We start from the raw sequence: 13,560 nt of genomic DNA on the forward strand, positions 1-13,560 counted from the left end.
TTGTGGTGATTCACTTAACAACCATGGTAAGAAAGTTTGTAAAATGGGGCAAAACTCTCTTAACAAATGTTTCACTTAACAACAAAAATTTTGAGCTCAATTGTGATTGTAAGTCGAGGACTACCTATATTCTGACTCTGAGCAAAGCAATTGTTATGCTTTGCTGACATCTGGTGGCAACTATAATCCATGAGTTCCCAGTCTGATAGATCTGTTAGAGGGAGAAGGTAGCTGGCTAAGAACTGGTCACAGGATAGCTTATGTTCAAGGACAACTAGTCTCCTTCATTGTATTAATTTGGCAATAGAGATGATTGGAATAGGGTTTATTCCTTTGCTCCTTCTATACATATAAATCTTCAGATTCTTCACATAGCTCATTGGGAAAAGTACCAACATAGAAGGTCACATAGCTCTTTGAGTCAATAACTTTCAATTATATTATTATTTCAATATTTATACTGACTTGTTAAGTTTCTGCCATTGTTAAACAGAGTAAAAGCAAAAGTGGGAAGGTAAACAATAAGCTTTTTAAAATACAAAATGTTTGTTTGTTTGTTTGTTTAAAATTTGCCATGGGGGGTTTTCTAGGCAGCTTACAGCAGTCAACATAAAATTGTAAGAATTGTAATTATAACAATAATAAAAAATGAAACAATAAAAATAAATAATGAAAATACAGCAAAATAAATTAAAAATTAGGCAGGGAAGGAGCAGAATGTGCGGTGTGTGTGTGTGTGTGTGTGTGTGTGTGTGTGTGTGTCTGTTATTAGTCTAATAATCTTTCCATATGAAGAATTACCTTTAGAAATAAGTTAAATAATGAGGTTAAAAAGGAGAAAAGGATGAGTAAGGTTTCTAATTACTATTTATTTTAATGAGAAAAGACAAGATGCTCTTGGACATGGTCAAGGAATTAAATAAATGAGGTTTCCTCAGGAGAAGGAAGAACAATTCTATGTCACTTGATTTTCCACCTGTATAGTCCAGGTGGTGTGTATGTTATCCCCAAATGATCAGTTTCAATTTGGAAGCACTATATGCTTAATAAATGCTTGTAAAATTCACAAATATAATTTATTTTCTACTTACCATCAGGATGCACAACAGAAACAACTTCAGATGTAAATTCTTTTTGTATTTCATGCGTAATTGTCTCTAGATTTGCAATGAGAGATCTTCTTTGCTTGGTTAGTTCCTGTAGTTTATAATCTAGAAATATTATATATAACTTAATAACTTAATAAAAACAATACATTTTGAAATCAGTCTATTAACTTCTTTTTTCAACAATTGGGCATTGCTATCTTAATAATATATATAATATATTCAGGGGTGGGTTTCTACCGGTTCTGTCCACCTATGTAGAACCGGTAGCTCTGAAAAGCAGCAGACATAGAACCGGTTCTATGTCTGCTGATGTTTTTGCCCACCCACCCACCCGGCTCTTACCTGAACTTTGTTTCCTGATTTTTCAACTTCAGCTGCTGAACGAGGCACAGCTGCAGTTAAAAACAAGAAATGAGGGCTGTTTCAAAGGCTGCTTCTCGTGCTAATGACGATTAACAGGCACGCGGCTCACAGCGGGCAGGGAAGCTCGTAAATCCCGACCAGTAGTTAACCCTGTCGTATCACACCCCTGGGTATAGTTATTTGTATCTCTTAACTCACAGTTTCTCATCTTTAATTACCAAATGAAGACAATAAAACTCTATTGTGAAGTGTCTTTGTTCAGTTTCCTGTATCTCCATGAACCAAAAAAACCCAAAACATTCCACCCTCCTGGAATGATATCATTACAACCAATATCTGTAACACTGAGATAGATAAGCAGATGTAACCCTGGCCCAACTAATTTAAAGAAATTCCTAATTTCCTAAATGTTTAATATTGTTGTTCACATAATACAAAAACCTAGATACATACCACTGATACTGCCTGGTTGGGTAGTTGCAAGAGCCTTAGCATCCTGTAGCTCTTTTTCATTTGATTCCATCTTTTCTAGTAACTGTTGCTTCTTCATTAACAACTCATGTAATTCTCTTTCTGCAAGTAGAAATATTTGTCCATTCATCTCTTGAGAAACATTTTAGAAGTCATGTATTATTTTAAATTTTCTAAACTCTGTATTATTATTAAGAATAAAATAAATATTATGAACATTATAACATAGAATCATACAAAAGTTCTTAAAAACCAACAAGTCAGATTCATATCAAAATTATTATATTTAGACAAATTCACATATAGTGGGATAGTTGCTAGTGGATAGTTGTGTGAGGTCTTAAAACTGCACACAATGCATCAAGGTGTTTAATTCTTGGTTTTGTTCTTTTCTTTAAAATTGTTTGTTACATTATTATGAGATATACATAACATATATATTAGTTTGAAAAATTGGTATTTATAGCATTGACTAGAGATTATTAACGCTGCAATGTTTAGATAAAACTCTTAAAGATAAAAATATGACATTAACTATGATTTGAAATGTTGATATTACGAATTATGAACATATAATTATTTATATTTTACATTAAAAGCTGAATATAATTCTAATAAACATGGCCTTTAATTTTGAAAACAGTTCCAAATATGAATGTAGTTCATAGGTATGCTAAAACCTTGACTATTTTTTCTGAGAAATCATTAGAGGGAATAAATTATTATAAAAAGAAAATCTTGAAAAACAAAGAAGAAGAAATAGAATAAGAAATGGAATAAGAAGGATATACACTGACTCCAGATTTGTTTAAAGTGTAAACTGACATTATAATAAGAATGTTATAGTTCAAAGAAAGATGATAACTAGAATCAGATATAAAACTAATCTACTTTTTGAGGTAGATGAATAAAAGTTCTCACAAATGACTTAGAAAATTGTCATCACTTCAAACTTCCACAAGAGCACTAACATTCAAGATACAAAAATACCTAAATTAATTAAATGTCATTCTCCTACAAGAGCTGCACTGGTTTTTTATTTGCTTCTGAGTCCAATTCAAGGTGCTCATTGTCACTTTTAAAGACCTATAGGTAATCCTCAATTTATGACCACAATTGAGCTAATAATTTCTGTTGCTAAGAGAGATAATTGTTAAGTGAGTTTTGCCCCATTTGACAACCTTTCTTGCTACAGTTTGCTAATTGAATCACTGCAGTTGTTAAGTGAATCTGACTTCCACATTGACTTTACCTGACAGAAGGTCACAAAAGGTAAACAGATCCTGGGACTCTGCAACTATTATAAATATATGCCACTTGCAAAGCCCACTAATTTTGATCATGGGGAAGCTGCAACAGTCATAAGTTGAAAACCAGTCAGAAATCACCTTTTCAATGCCGTTGTAACTTCAAATGATCACAAAGTGAATGGCTGCAAGTCAAGGACTACCTGTACATGTCTTGGGACCATAGGTTATTTGAAGGACTCTCTTTTCCCAGTCACAGATACCTACCAGAGAGGATGGGCAGATAATGCTATGGGTTCCTTCTCCTAAAGAGATAATCTACCAGGTTCAAGAAGAAGGGACTTCTCCCTTGTGGCTTCCTCCTTCTGAAACATATCCCCATAAAGATAAGACTGGTTCCCACTTTGACACTCTATTGCAAGGCCTTAAAGACCTGGTTTTGCCAACAGGCCTAGGGAACTCAAAGTGGGATGGAACCCATCAAGTGGCTTATTTGATTGACTGATTGTTGTTGCCAGGGAGATGGGGGTTATTACATTTTATTGTTTTTATATTGGGTTTTTATCTTTGTAAGCTGCCTGGAGTCACTGAAAGCAAGTTGGGTGGCCATAAAAATTTCATTAAATAAATAGGTATATGAGGTAAGAAGGCAATGACATAGATCTCTTATAGAAATAACTTTCTTTATCAAATAAGAATATGAAAAATGAGAATCAGCTCTGCTAATCAAAATGAAAACCATTACATTAATAATGGACTTCTGTGAAAGGTGGCCACTCAAATCATGGATCCGAAATTATTACTAAAAAGAAGTAGAAATCAATAACTTATGACTACTTGAGATTGATTACCCCCCATTTAAGGAAAGAATCAGCCTTCACAAAGTCACAGCTTTTGCGCATGTCATGCATGATGATGATGGACGAGGAAAATCATTATGCTTGATAAGCTTGAAAGAAATAGTAGGGAAAACCAAAAATCTAGCTGGATGAATAGGATTAAAGGGATTTATAATGCTATCTTTGAAAGAATTAAAAATATAAAATATTTCAGGAGATAAATTGATATAGCAATAATTTTTTTCATGAGGTTCACAAGAAGATGACTCATAATTTATCAACATAACTAAAGAAACTAAATGTTTCTGGGAATCTATCAAACTAACATTTAAACCCAGATTTACTAACAGGAAACACAGACATAACGCTAACCCAGTCAGAAACATGAACATCTGTTCATATCCAGAATATGAGTTAAACCAAATGAAGATATTATTACTTAAAATGTTTCATTTCATCTGAAGGGATGACCCTCCTTCTATTAAAGATCTGCAGCATGAAACATCAGAAAATGTGATTAAGTGACCAGATACATTTTCATTATTGTAAAACCTGAAGAGTACAGGTAGTTCTGGCTTGATGATGGTAATTGAGACCTGCAACTCCATCATTAAGAAACATGTAGCCATGCCAACTGACCATTGCACTTGTTGCAGTTCCAGTTGCCATCATCCTTTGCAGTTGCAGTGTCCCACAATCTCATAATCCCCATTTGTGACTTCCTGCCAGTTTCTACATTGATCTTGCTTGTTGGAAGCTAGCAGTGGATGTTGTTGATTGAGATGGTGTGACTGCAAGATGCTGCAGACATTGTAATTGCAAGCTGGTTGCAAAGGACCAAATCCTGGTCACATGACCATGGTGATGCTACAATACTGCAGCTACAAAGAATGGTCATTATCTCCCTTTCAACAGTCACTGAACTAATGATCACTCAACAAAGACTACCTATATGGTCCTCAGAACACACTGACACAGGGCTTGATTAAGGTATCAAAAATATAAATGCCATGAAAACAAATAACGTTTAATGTAGATACACTGGAATTATGAAGTTAAGTCTGAATCCAAGCAGGAAGGAGGGACTCTAATTGTCCTTCTCGCTTTGACAGGATCACAGAATTGCTAGGTTTACAGTAACAAAACAATATGTAAAATCAATACCATTTTTTCTAGAATCTTTAATTTATCTGTACTTACCAGAAGATCGTATAAATGTAGTGCTTTCTGAATAATGGCGACATTCATTTTGTATATCATCTAAAGTGGCCTCCAAGTCAGTGGCCAAATGTCTTCTTTGCTCAGTTAATTCCTGCAGCTTATATTCTAGCAACATAAAAATCGTATTATTCATTAAAGTCACCTTTAATATTATCTAGATTTCAAAATTGTAATGATCAGCATGCATCATGTCTCCCTGAAAATAAAACTGGGTCGTATTTCCTTTTAGGCTTGAAAATAAGCACTTAGGCTTATTTTAGGGGGGATTTGATTTTTTTGAGATGCAGGAGGTGGTGAGCACGGTCACCTCATGGCTGCTGGGCCTCTAAATTGCGGCCCATGGATCAGCTGATCCAGCAAGGGCCAGAAGCTTTGTCTGGAGATATTTCCAGAACACTCTTGCTTGACTCATTTCTGGCGGGGTTTGGGGGAAAGAAAGACTTCCGCTGTTTCTGCTGCTTTCGTTACATGCAGCCAAAAGTTTGCAAAAGACAGAAAAGTGAAATGCCAAACTCAACACATAATCACACCTCATGTATGGGCCACCCCGAGTGGGGTGGGAGTGGGGAGGCCATTGAAGAAGCCCTGCGCAACCTTTGCCTTTGCCAGGGCAGCAGGCGCTAGAAGGGTGCTGTACCAAAGCCTCCCCTCCGCTTGGTTTGGGATGGACGATGCCTGGCAGGCCCAGGTGCGGTGGGTGGACATGTGGGTGGGTGGAGCAGAAAAGAGAAATGGTGGAGAGGAAATCCTTTCAAACAGTGTTGTCTGCAATTCTTGTTACTCCTCTCTCTCTCTCTCTCTCTCTCTCTCTCATTCTCTCTCTCACACACACAGACATTTGATCGCTTCAAAGGGACAGGCTGGGCTTTTCTTCAATCGTAAGCATGCGCATTGTAGCAGCAGCTTACACAACACAGGAGCTCCAGGCCTGGTGGAATGCAAATCGTGCTTCCTGCCTGCTCCATAGCCACAAGGTAAGCTGTGGAACAGAGGGGCCCTCAGCTGCAAGGTTGCCTGGCACTGGGGGCAGGCTGGCCTAACAAGAATGCACTGGAAATATGTACAAGCACCCGGAGAGACAAAATTCCCAGCTCTTGCTGGATCAACTGATCCGCGGGCCACAAATAAGGGGCCCAGAAGCCATGAGGTGGGGAAGGGAATGGCTGCCTCCTATGCTGGCCATGCCCACCCCCTTCACTAGTGCTTATTTCTGGGGTAGGGCATATATTAGATCCACCCCAAAATAATCAGGCTAAGGCTTATTTTTGAGGTAGGTCATATTTTCAGGGAAACACAGTATCTTACTACAAGTTCTGTTCATTCACAAAAATTAAATTGTACAGCATTTTGCATTCTGTTGAGTTAATGTTAAACCATTAATTCATTTTGTCAGGGAAGGATCTTTGCTTGTGATGTATTCTCAGGAATGTAACCTAGCTTGAATATGGAATGTAACATTACTCTGCTGCAGGGGTGGGATTCAAAGTTTTTAGCAACCAGTTCTGTGGGTGTGGCTAGATGGGCATAGCAGGGGAAGGATACTGTAAATTCTGTGCAGTTCGGAGAACCGGCTAGCCCTGCCCTTCTCTGCCTGCTCCTTCCCTAGGCATAGCTTCCCTCAGCATAGCTAGGTGAACTTGGCCATGTGACTGGGTGGGAATAGCTTTTTCTTCTTTTTTTTTCACAGCACCCTCTTGCTTCATTTTTGGGCCTCCTGCACCTCAGGTAAACCTCCTGGAGGGGCATTTTTGCTCCCAGTAAGCTTCCCTGGGGCCCAGGAAAGCAAAAAATGGAAGCCTCCTGGGTGAAGCAGTAAGACAGCAAGGGGGATCCCGGTACATTGATCATCAGAACAGCTGATCGTCAGGAGCGGGGGAAGAATACCTTAAGGAGTGACTGGGCGGGGGAGAATGCAGTCAGCGATGTTGTCGGGCATGTGCACAATGTCGCACGTGTGTAATAAGGGTTGACTGGGCGGGGAGGGAAGGGGCAGGCGGAGAGGGGTGGCGCTAGCCAGGAGCATGATTTGCCGGTTCTCCGAACGACACAGAATCATAACAATTGGTTCTATAGATCTCACCCCTGCTCTGCTGCAAATGTTAGTAGAATTTAGAATAAATTCAGTGGTGGGATTCAAAAATTTTTACTACTGGTTCTGTGGGCGTGGCTTGGTGGGTGTAGCAGGGGGAGGATACTGTAAAATATCCAGTCAGAGGTAGCATTTGCTGGTTCTCTGAACTACTCAAAATTTCTGCTACCGGTTTTCCAGAACTGGTCAGAAACTGCTGAATACCACTTCTGTATAAATTCCTATACATCTCTTTCCAACAACAATACCTTTAACCTACATTATTCATATCTGAGCCTAGTGAGAATTTCTTGACAGACTCTGAACAAGCTTTTCTGCTTTTTACAATTGAGCAGATTTCCTAACAAAGCTTAAAATCTGATTTCCTAACAAGGCTTAAAAACTTAAAGAAATTTAATCAATTAAAATATATAATATTTCATGTGATACAGTTTACTTCATCTAATCTATCTGATGAAGTGTGTTTGTAGTTATTACAACTTTGGACTATCAAAGGCTAAAACCTAGTTAAACCTGAAACCTAGTTAAACCTTCTAACTTGATGACTTCCAGACTAGTATATGATTACTTTTCAAGCCTCACAGAAATAGTTTTAACACATTGTAGCAGTGGTGGGATTCAAATTTTTTTACTGTCGGTTCTGTGGGCATGGCTTGGTGGGTGTGGCAGGGGAAGGGTACTGTAAAATCTCCAGTCAGAGGTGGTATTTGCTGGTTCTCCGTACTCAAAATTTCCACTACTGGTTCTCCAGAACTGGTCAGAACCTGCTGAATACCACCTCTGCATTGTAGTATAAAATGAAAACAAAGATTATTTGAAGTCAAGAACCTTTGTTCCATATACCCTATGTTCAACTATGATTCCAAATACATCTGTGTATATGTATGTACAAAGATTAAAAAAATAAAAATAATATCACACATACCACTAATACTGTCTGGTTGCATAGCTGCAAGTTTTTGAATTTCTTGTAGCTCTATCCAATTAGATTCCAGGGTTTCTTGTAACTGTTGTTTCTTTTTGGTTAGTTCTTGCAACTTATGTAATTCTTTTTCTGCAAGCAAAAATTTTCAAAATTATCTATTCAGAGTTTCAATTAGCAATAATTTCTGCTAGTTAATGACCATCGTGAAGTTACCTGTATTCTTCAGAAATATTATCAAGCTCCTCATTGTTGTATTACATTTATAACAAAAAAATAAAAATAAAAATCACAACTTAATAATATGGGCTGTAGGCTTCTCTTTTCAGAGGTTCTACCAGTATACAAGGAACAAAAAGGGAAAGGGCAGCGTGTAGCAGAGTTTAATGTGTGGCTAAAGGAGTGATGTAAAAGGGAAGGCTTTGGTTTTATTAGTCATGATGTCTGCAGCTCGTCCAATGAAAAACTGTACAAAAGAGATGGTTTGCATCCATCAAAGAAAGGGACTGAGTTACTTGGCATTAAATTCACAGATTTCCTGGATAAACATTTAAACTGAATAGCGGGGACAGAGAATTTATGGATTCAGAACATTTCTGTCCCCAGCAACCTAAAACTAATAAGGATACCAGTGCATGCAAAATAGATGTTTGTGCAGGTAAGATTATCAACCTTGATGCCAACCAAAACCAAGCATTTAATAGTGAGTGCCATACCATGTGCACTATTCAAACAGGTGGCAAGGAAGTAGGGGCAGGCAGGCACAACACAGGTTATGTAGACAGTAAACACAGACAGATCTCAAGTGCCTATATACAAATGCACAAAGTCTGTGGAACAAACAGGGTGAACTCGAACTACGAATACATGAAGGTAAATATGATATAGTTAGAATAACAGAAACGTGGTGAGATGAAATCCATGACTGGAACATACTGGTAGAAGGATACAAACTATTTAAAAAAACCAGACCCCATAAAAGAGGAGGTGGAGTTGCACTGTATGTAAAGGACCACTATATTGCTACAGAAATGCATGAAACCAAAGATGAAAATCTTCTAGAATGCATATGGGTCAATATAAAAGAAAAAAAAGAATGACATGGCCATAGGTGTATATTATAGGCCACCCAATCAAGCAGAAAAAATAGATGTCCTTTTTGCCAGCCAACGAACAAACATGCAGGAAACACACAACAATAGTAATGGGAGACTTCAATTATCCTGATATCAATTGGAAAACTAATTCTGCACCAAGTGAGAAATCAAATAAGTTCCTAACCAACCTAGCTAACAACTTTGTTGTCCAAAAGTTAGAGGGTGAAACTAGAGGGACAGCCATACTGGACTTAATTCTTACAAACAGAGAAGAAGTGATAGAGGGAGTTGAAACTGCAGGAACCTTGGGTGAGAGTCATACTGGAATTCAACATAACACAAACACAAGCAACAGAACATAATGATACCAGAGTCTTGGATTTTAAAAGAGCGAATTTCAATAAACTCAGAGAGAACTTGGGAAAGATTCCATGGATCAAAATCTTAAAGGGGAAAACAACTCAAGAATCTTGGGAAACTCTAAAAAGTATATGATCATAGAAGTCCAGACCAGCACAATACCACTGAGAAAGAAAAACAAGAAATCCAAGAAGAAACCAGCATGGCTGCACAAAGATCTCTCTGGCAAATTGAAAGAAAAAAAAAGGACAAGTAAAAAAAATGGAAAGAAGGACATACAACTCAGGCAGAATATCAGCAGATAGCCAGAATCTGCAAAGACAAAGTCAGGATAGCAAAGGCTCAGAACGAACAAAGACTTGCAACAAAAGTCAAAGATAATAAAAAAGTTTCTTCCAACATATAAATAACAAGAAAAAAATCAAGGAAACAGTCGGTCCACTAAAGAGAGAAGATGACAAGGAAGTAACAGGCAACAGAGAGAAAGCAGAACTATTTAACTCATTCTTTGCATCCGTCTTCATGCAAAAAGAAACTATAGCTCAACCCACCAAAAACATAACTGTAAAAGGCAGATCAGAAATAAAAGTTAAAATAAGCAAAAAAATAGTAAGAGAACACCTGTCTGATCTTGATGAAAACAAATAACCAGGCCTGATGGATTACATCCCAGAGTTTCAAAGGAGCTGGCAGAGGTCATCTCAGAACCACTGCACCAGATTCTTTAAAAATCCTGGAGCACTGGGAAATTACCAGAGGACTGGAAAAGAGCTGATGTGGTTCCCATCTTCAAAAAAGGGGGGAAAAAACAGACCCAGGAAACTATAGACCAATCAGCCTAACATCAATACCCGGGAAGATACTGGAAAAGATAATAAAAAAACAAACAGATCTGCCAACATCTAGAAACAAATAAAGTAATAACTAGCAGTCAGCACAAGTTTGTTAAAAACAGATCATGCCAAACCAATCTTATTTCATTTGTCGACATAGTGACTAAATTAGTAGACCAGCAAAATACTGTGGACATAATATATTTAGATTTCAACAGGGCACTCAATGAAGTAGACCACAACCTACTTCTTAGTAAGCTAGAAAAACGTGGAATAGATAGCACCACCACTAGATGGACTTGCAACTGGCTGGCAAACCGTACTCAACGAGTAGTCCTTAATGGGTCTAAGTCTACATGGAGGAAAGTAAGCAGTAGGGTGCTACAAGGTTCTGTCTTAGGCCCAGTACTCTTCAATATCTTCATTAATGACTTAGATGAGGGAATAGAAGGGGAATTTACCAAATTTGCAGATGATACTAAGCTGGCAGGAATAGCTAACACCCAAGAAGATAGGCTCAAGATCCAGATGGATCTTGACAGACTAGAATACTGGGCCATATCTAACAAAATGAAATTCAATGTAGAGAAAAGTAAAGTCCTACACTTAGGCAAGGAAAACCAGAGGTACACATATAGACTGGGTGAAACCAGGCTCAATAGCAATAACTGTGAGAGGGATCTTGGAGTCTTAGTGGACAACCAGCTAAATATGAGCCAGCACTGTGCAGCAGCAGCCAAAAAAGCTAATGCAATCCTAAATTGTATTAACAGAGGGATACAGTCAAGATCAAGGGAAGTACTAATACCACTCTATAAAGCCTTAGTAAGACCACACCTAGAGTACTGCATCCAGTTTTGTTCACCACATTATAAAAGATGTTGAGACTCTAGAAATAGTACAGCGAAGAGCAAGCAGGATGATTAGGGGACTGGAGGCTAAAACATACAACGAACAGTTGCAGGAACTGGGTTTGGCTAGTCTAGTAAAGAGAAGGACCATGGCAGACATGATAGCAGTCTTCCAATATTTGAAGGGCTGCCACAGAGAGGAAGGGGTCAAGCTATTTTCTAAAGCGCCTGTAGGCCAGACAAGGAATAATGGATGGAAATTGAACAAGGAGAGATTTAATCTGGAAATAAGGAGAAACTTTCTGACAGTGAGAACAATCAACCAATGGAACAGCTTGCCCTCGGAAGTTGTGTGAGCGCCATCACTTGAGACTTTCAAGGAGAGATTGGACTGCCATTTGTCAGAAATGGTGTAGGGTCTCCTGTTTGGGCCGAGGGTTGGACTAGATGACCTACAAGGTCCCTTCCAACTCTGATGATCTGTTATCTGTTATCTGAACAATATAGCCTAATTTGAATTTCTAAAATCAACCTCCCCTAAAGTGCAGATTTGGCTTGATATCTCCTACTTTTTCAAAACTCCTCTCCATTTACTATATTTATTTGCATGATGAAGAAATTCTAAACTCAAAAGCTTACTACCTTGTGAGTAGGAGATTTTTGAAAGCAGAAAATAATTTATTAGGTGAAAGAAAAGACAAAAGTAATTTTTGTTTTATCAAATTAAAAGACATGTTATAAATGCTAACTTATCTTAACTATCAAGAAGACCAAGATAAAGGCAAAACTGCATGGTAGCTCTTTTGTTTTTGTTTTTAATGCTTTGCTGGAAAAATAAAGGAGGAAATCAACCCCACACTTTGGTAAGATCATTAAGAGTGACTGAATCACTACTTGGTGCACATGCATATTGGAAGCTTGTTCAAAGAAGAGGACCAACTAAGTTGGTTAATTGATCCAGATTGAACAGAATAACAGAGTTGGAAGCGATCTTGGAAGTCTTCTAGTCGAACCTCCTACTATTTCAGACAAATCGCCCAATCTCTTCTTAAGAACTTTCAGTTTTGGAGCACCCACAACTTATGGACAGTCATTCTGCTAATTATTCTAAGTCAGGAAATTTCTCCTTAGTTCTAAATAGCTTCCATCCTTGATTAGTTTTCATCCATTATTTCTTGTCTTGCCTTCAGGTATCTCCTATTTTGGAGAATAGATTGACTCCCTTTTCTTTATAGCAACTCCTGAGATATTGGAACATTGCTATCATGTCACCCTTTTGTTCTTATTTTCATTAAACTATACATACAGAATTCCATCAACCATTCTTCATATGTTTTAGCCTCAAATTGCCTAATCATCTTTATTGCTCTTCTCTGCACTCTTTTTTACATTGTGGCAACCAAAACTGGATGCAGTATTCTAAGTGTGGTCTTACCAAGGCATTATAAAGTGATATTAACACTTTATGTGATCTTGATTTTATCCTTCTGTTAATACAGCCTTGGAGTACATTGGCTTTTTTGGCAGTTACAACACACTGCTGACTCATATTTAATTGACTCTCCACTAGGATTCCAAGATCCCTCTCACTATTAAGCCCAGGTACTAGGTAACAGATTTAGGAGTAAACTTGCCTTTGGGCAACAGCTTGGATTGTGTTTTAAATATCTATTGTAAACAATTTTATTCTATATAGACAATCCATAAATTATGTTAGTGTTTGGGACTGGAATTTCCACCTTTAAGCAATGCAGTTGTAAAAGGGAGGGTACATGAGGATGTGAGGGGTGCTACACAGTAGATGTGGTGAGACCCAGAAACTATGCAAAAGGGTAAAGAAAATCTAATAAGCTCAAGGAGAGTGTATGAGGCACATGGAAGGAACTGTGAGGATGCAAGGGGGCACAAGGGTGAGAGAAGGCATGATGAAGCTCAGGGAAGAAGAGGACAAGTGGCAGGGAAACACAGTTTGAGACAGTGCATGGAAGTGTGCAAATGGCCAGCACAGCACAAATGCCAAGGGTTTGGGGGAGGAAAACTTAACCCAGAAAATTCTGACCTTCCCCACTGGCTTCCTCTTTGACTTTCTGGGAAAGCTGGCAAGGAAGGTTGCAAATGGCGATCATGTGATCATACAACGCTGCAACTAGTGATAAGT

General features: G+C 38.1%; 1 protein-coding gene across 1 annotated transcript in view; it reads right to left on the reverse strand.

The window, feature by feature from the left end:
- Window positions 1-13,560, reverse strand: part of CCDC7 (coiled-coil domain containing 7) — a 234,359-nt gene that overhangs the window by 97,532 nt on the left and 123,267 nt on the right. Inside the window, exons 35-38 of the mRNA XM_087947956.1 lie at window positions 8,265-8,393; window positions 5,230-5,355; window positions 1,926-2,045; window positions 1,092-1,211 (exon numbers count right to left, since the gene is read on the reverse strand). Of these exons, the coding sequence (XP_087804082.1) occupies window positions 1,092-1,211; window positions 1,926-2,045; window positions 5,230-5,355; window positions 8,265-8,393 (495 nt within the window). The remainder of the gene's footprint in view (window positions 1-1,091; window positions 1,212-1,925; window positions 2,046-5,229; window positions 5,356-8,264; window positions 8,394-13,560) is intronic.

Source organism: Notechis scutatus, chromosome Z (genome assembly GCF_049901735.1).
Source record: "Notechis scutatus isolate UNSWTSFEM ecotype Mainland chromosome Z, rNotScu1.2, whole genome shotgun sequence".
Classification (NCBI taxonomy): domain Eukaryota; kingdom Metazoa; phylum Chordata; class Lepidosauria; order Squamata; family Elapidae; genus Notechis; species Notechis scutatus.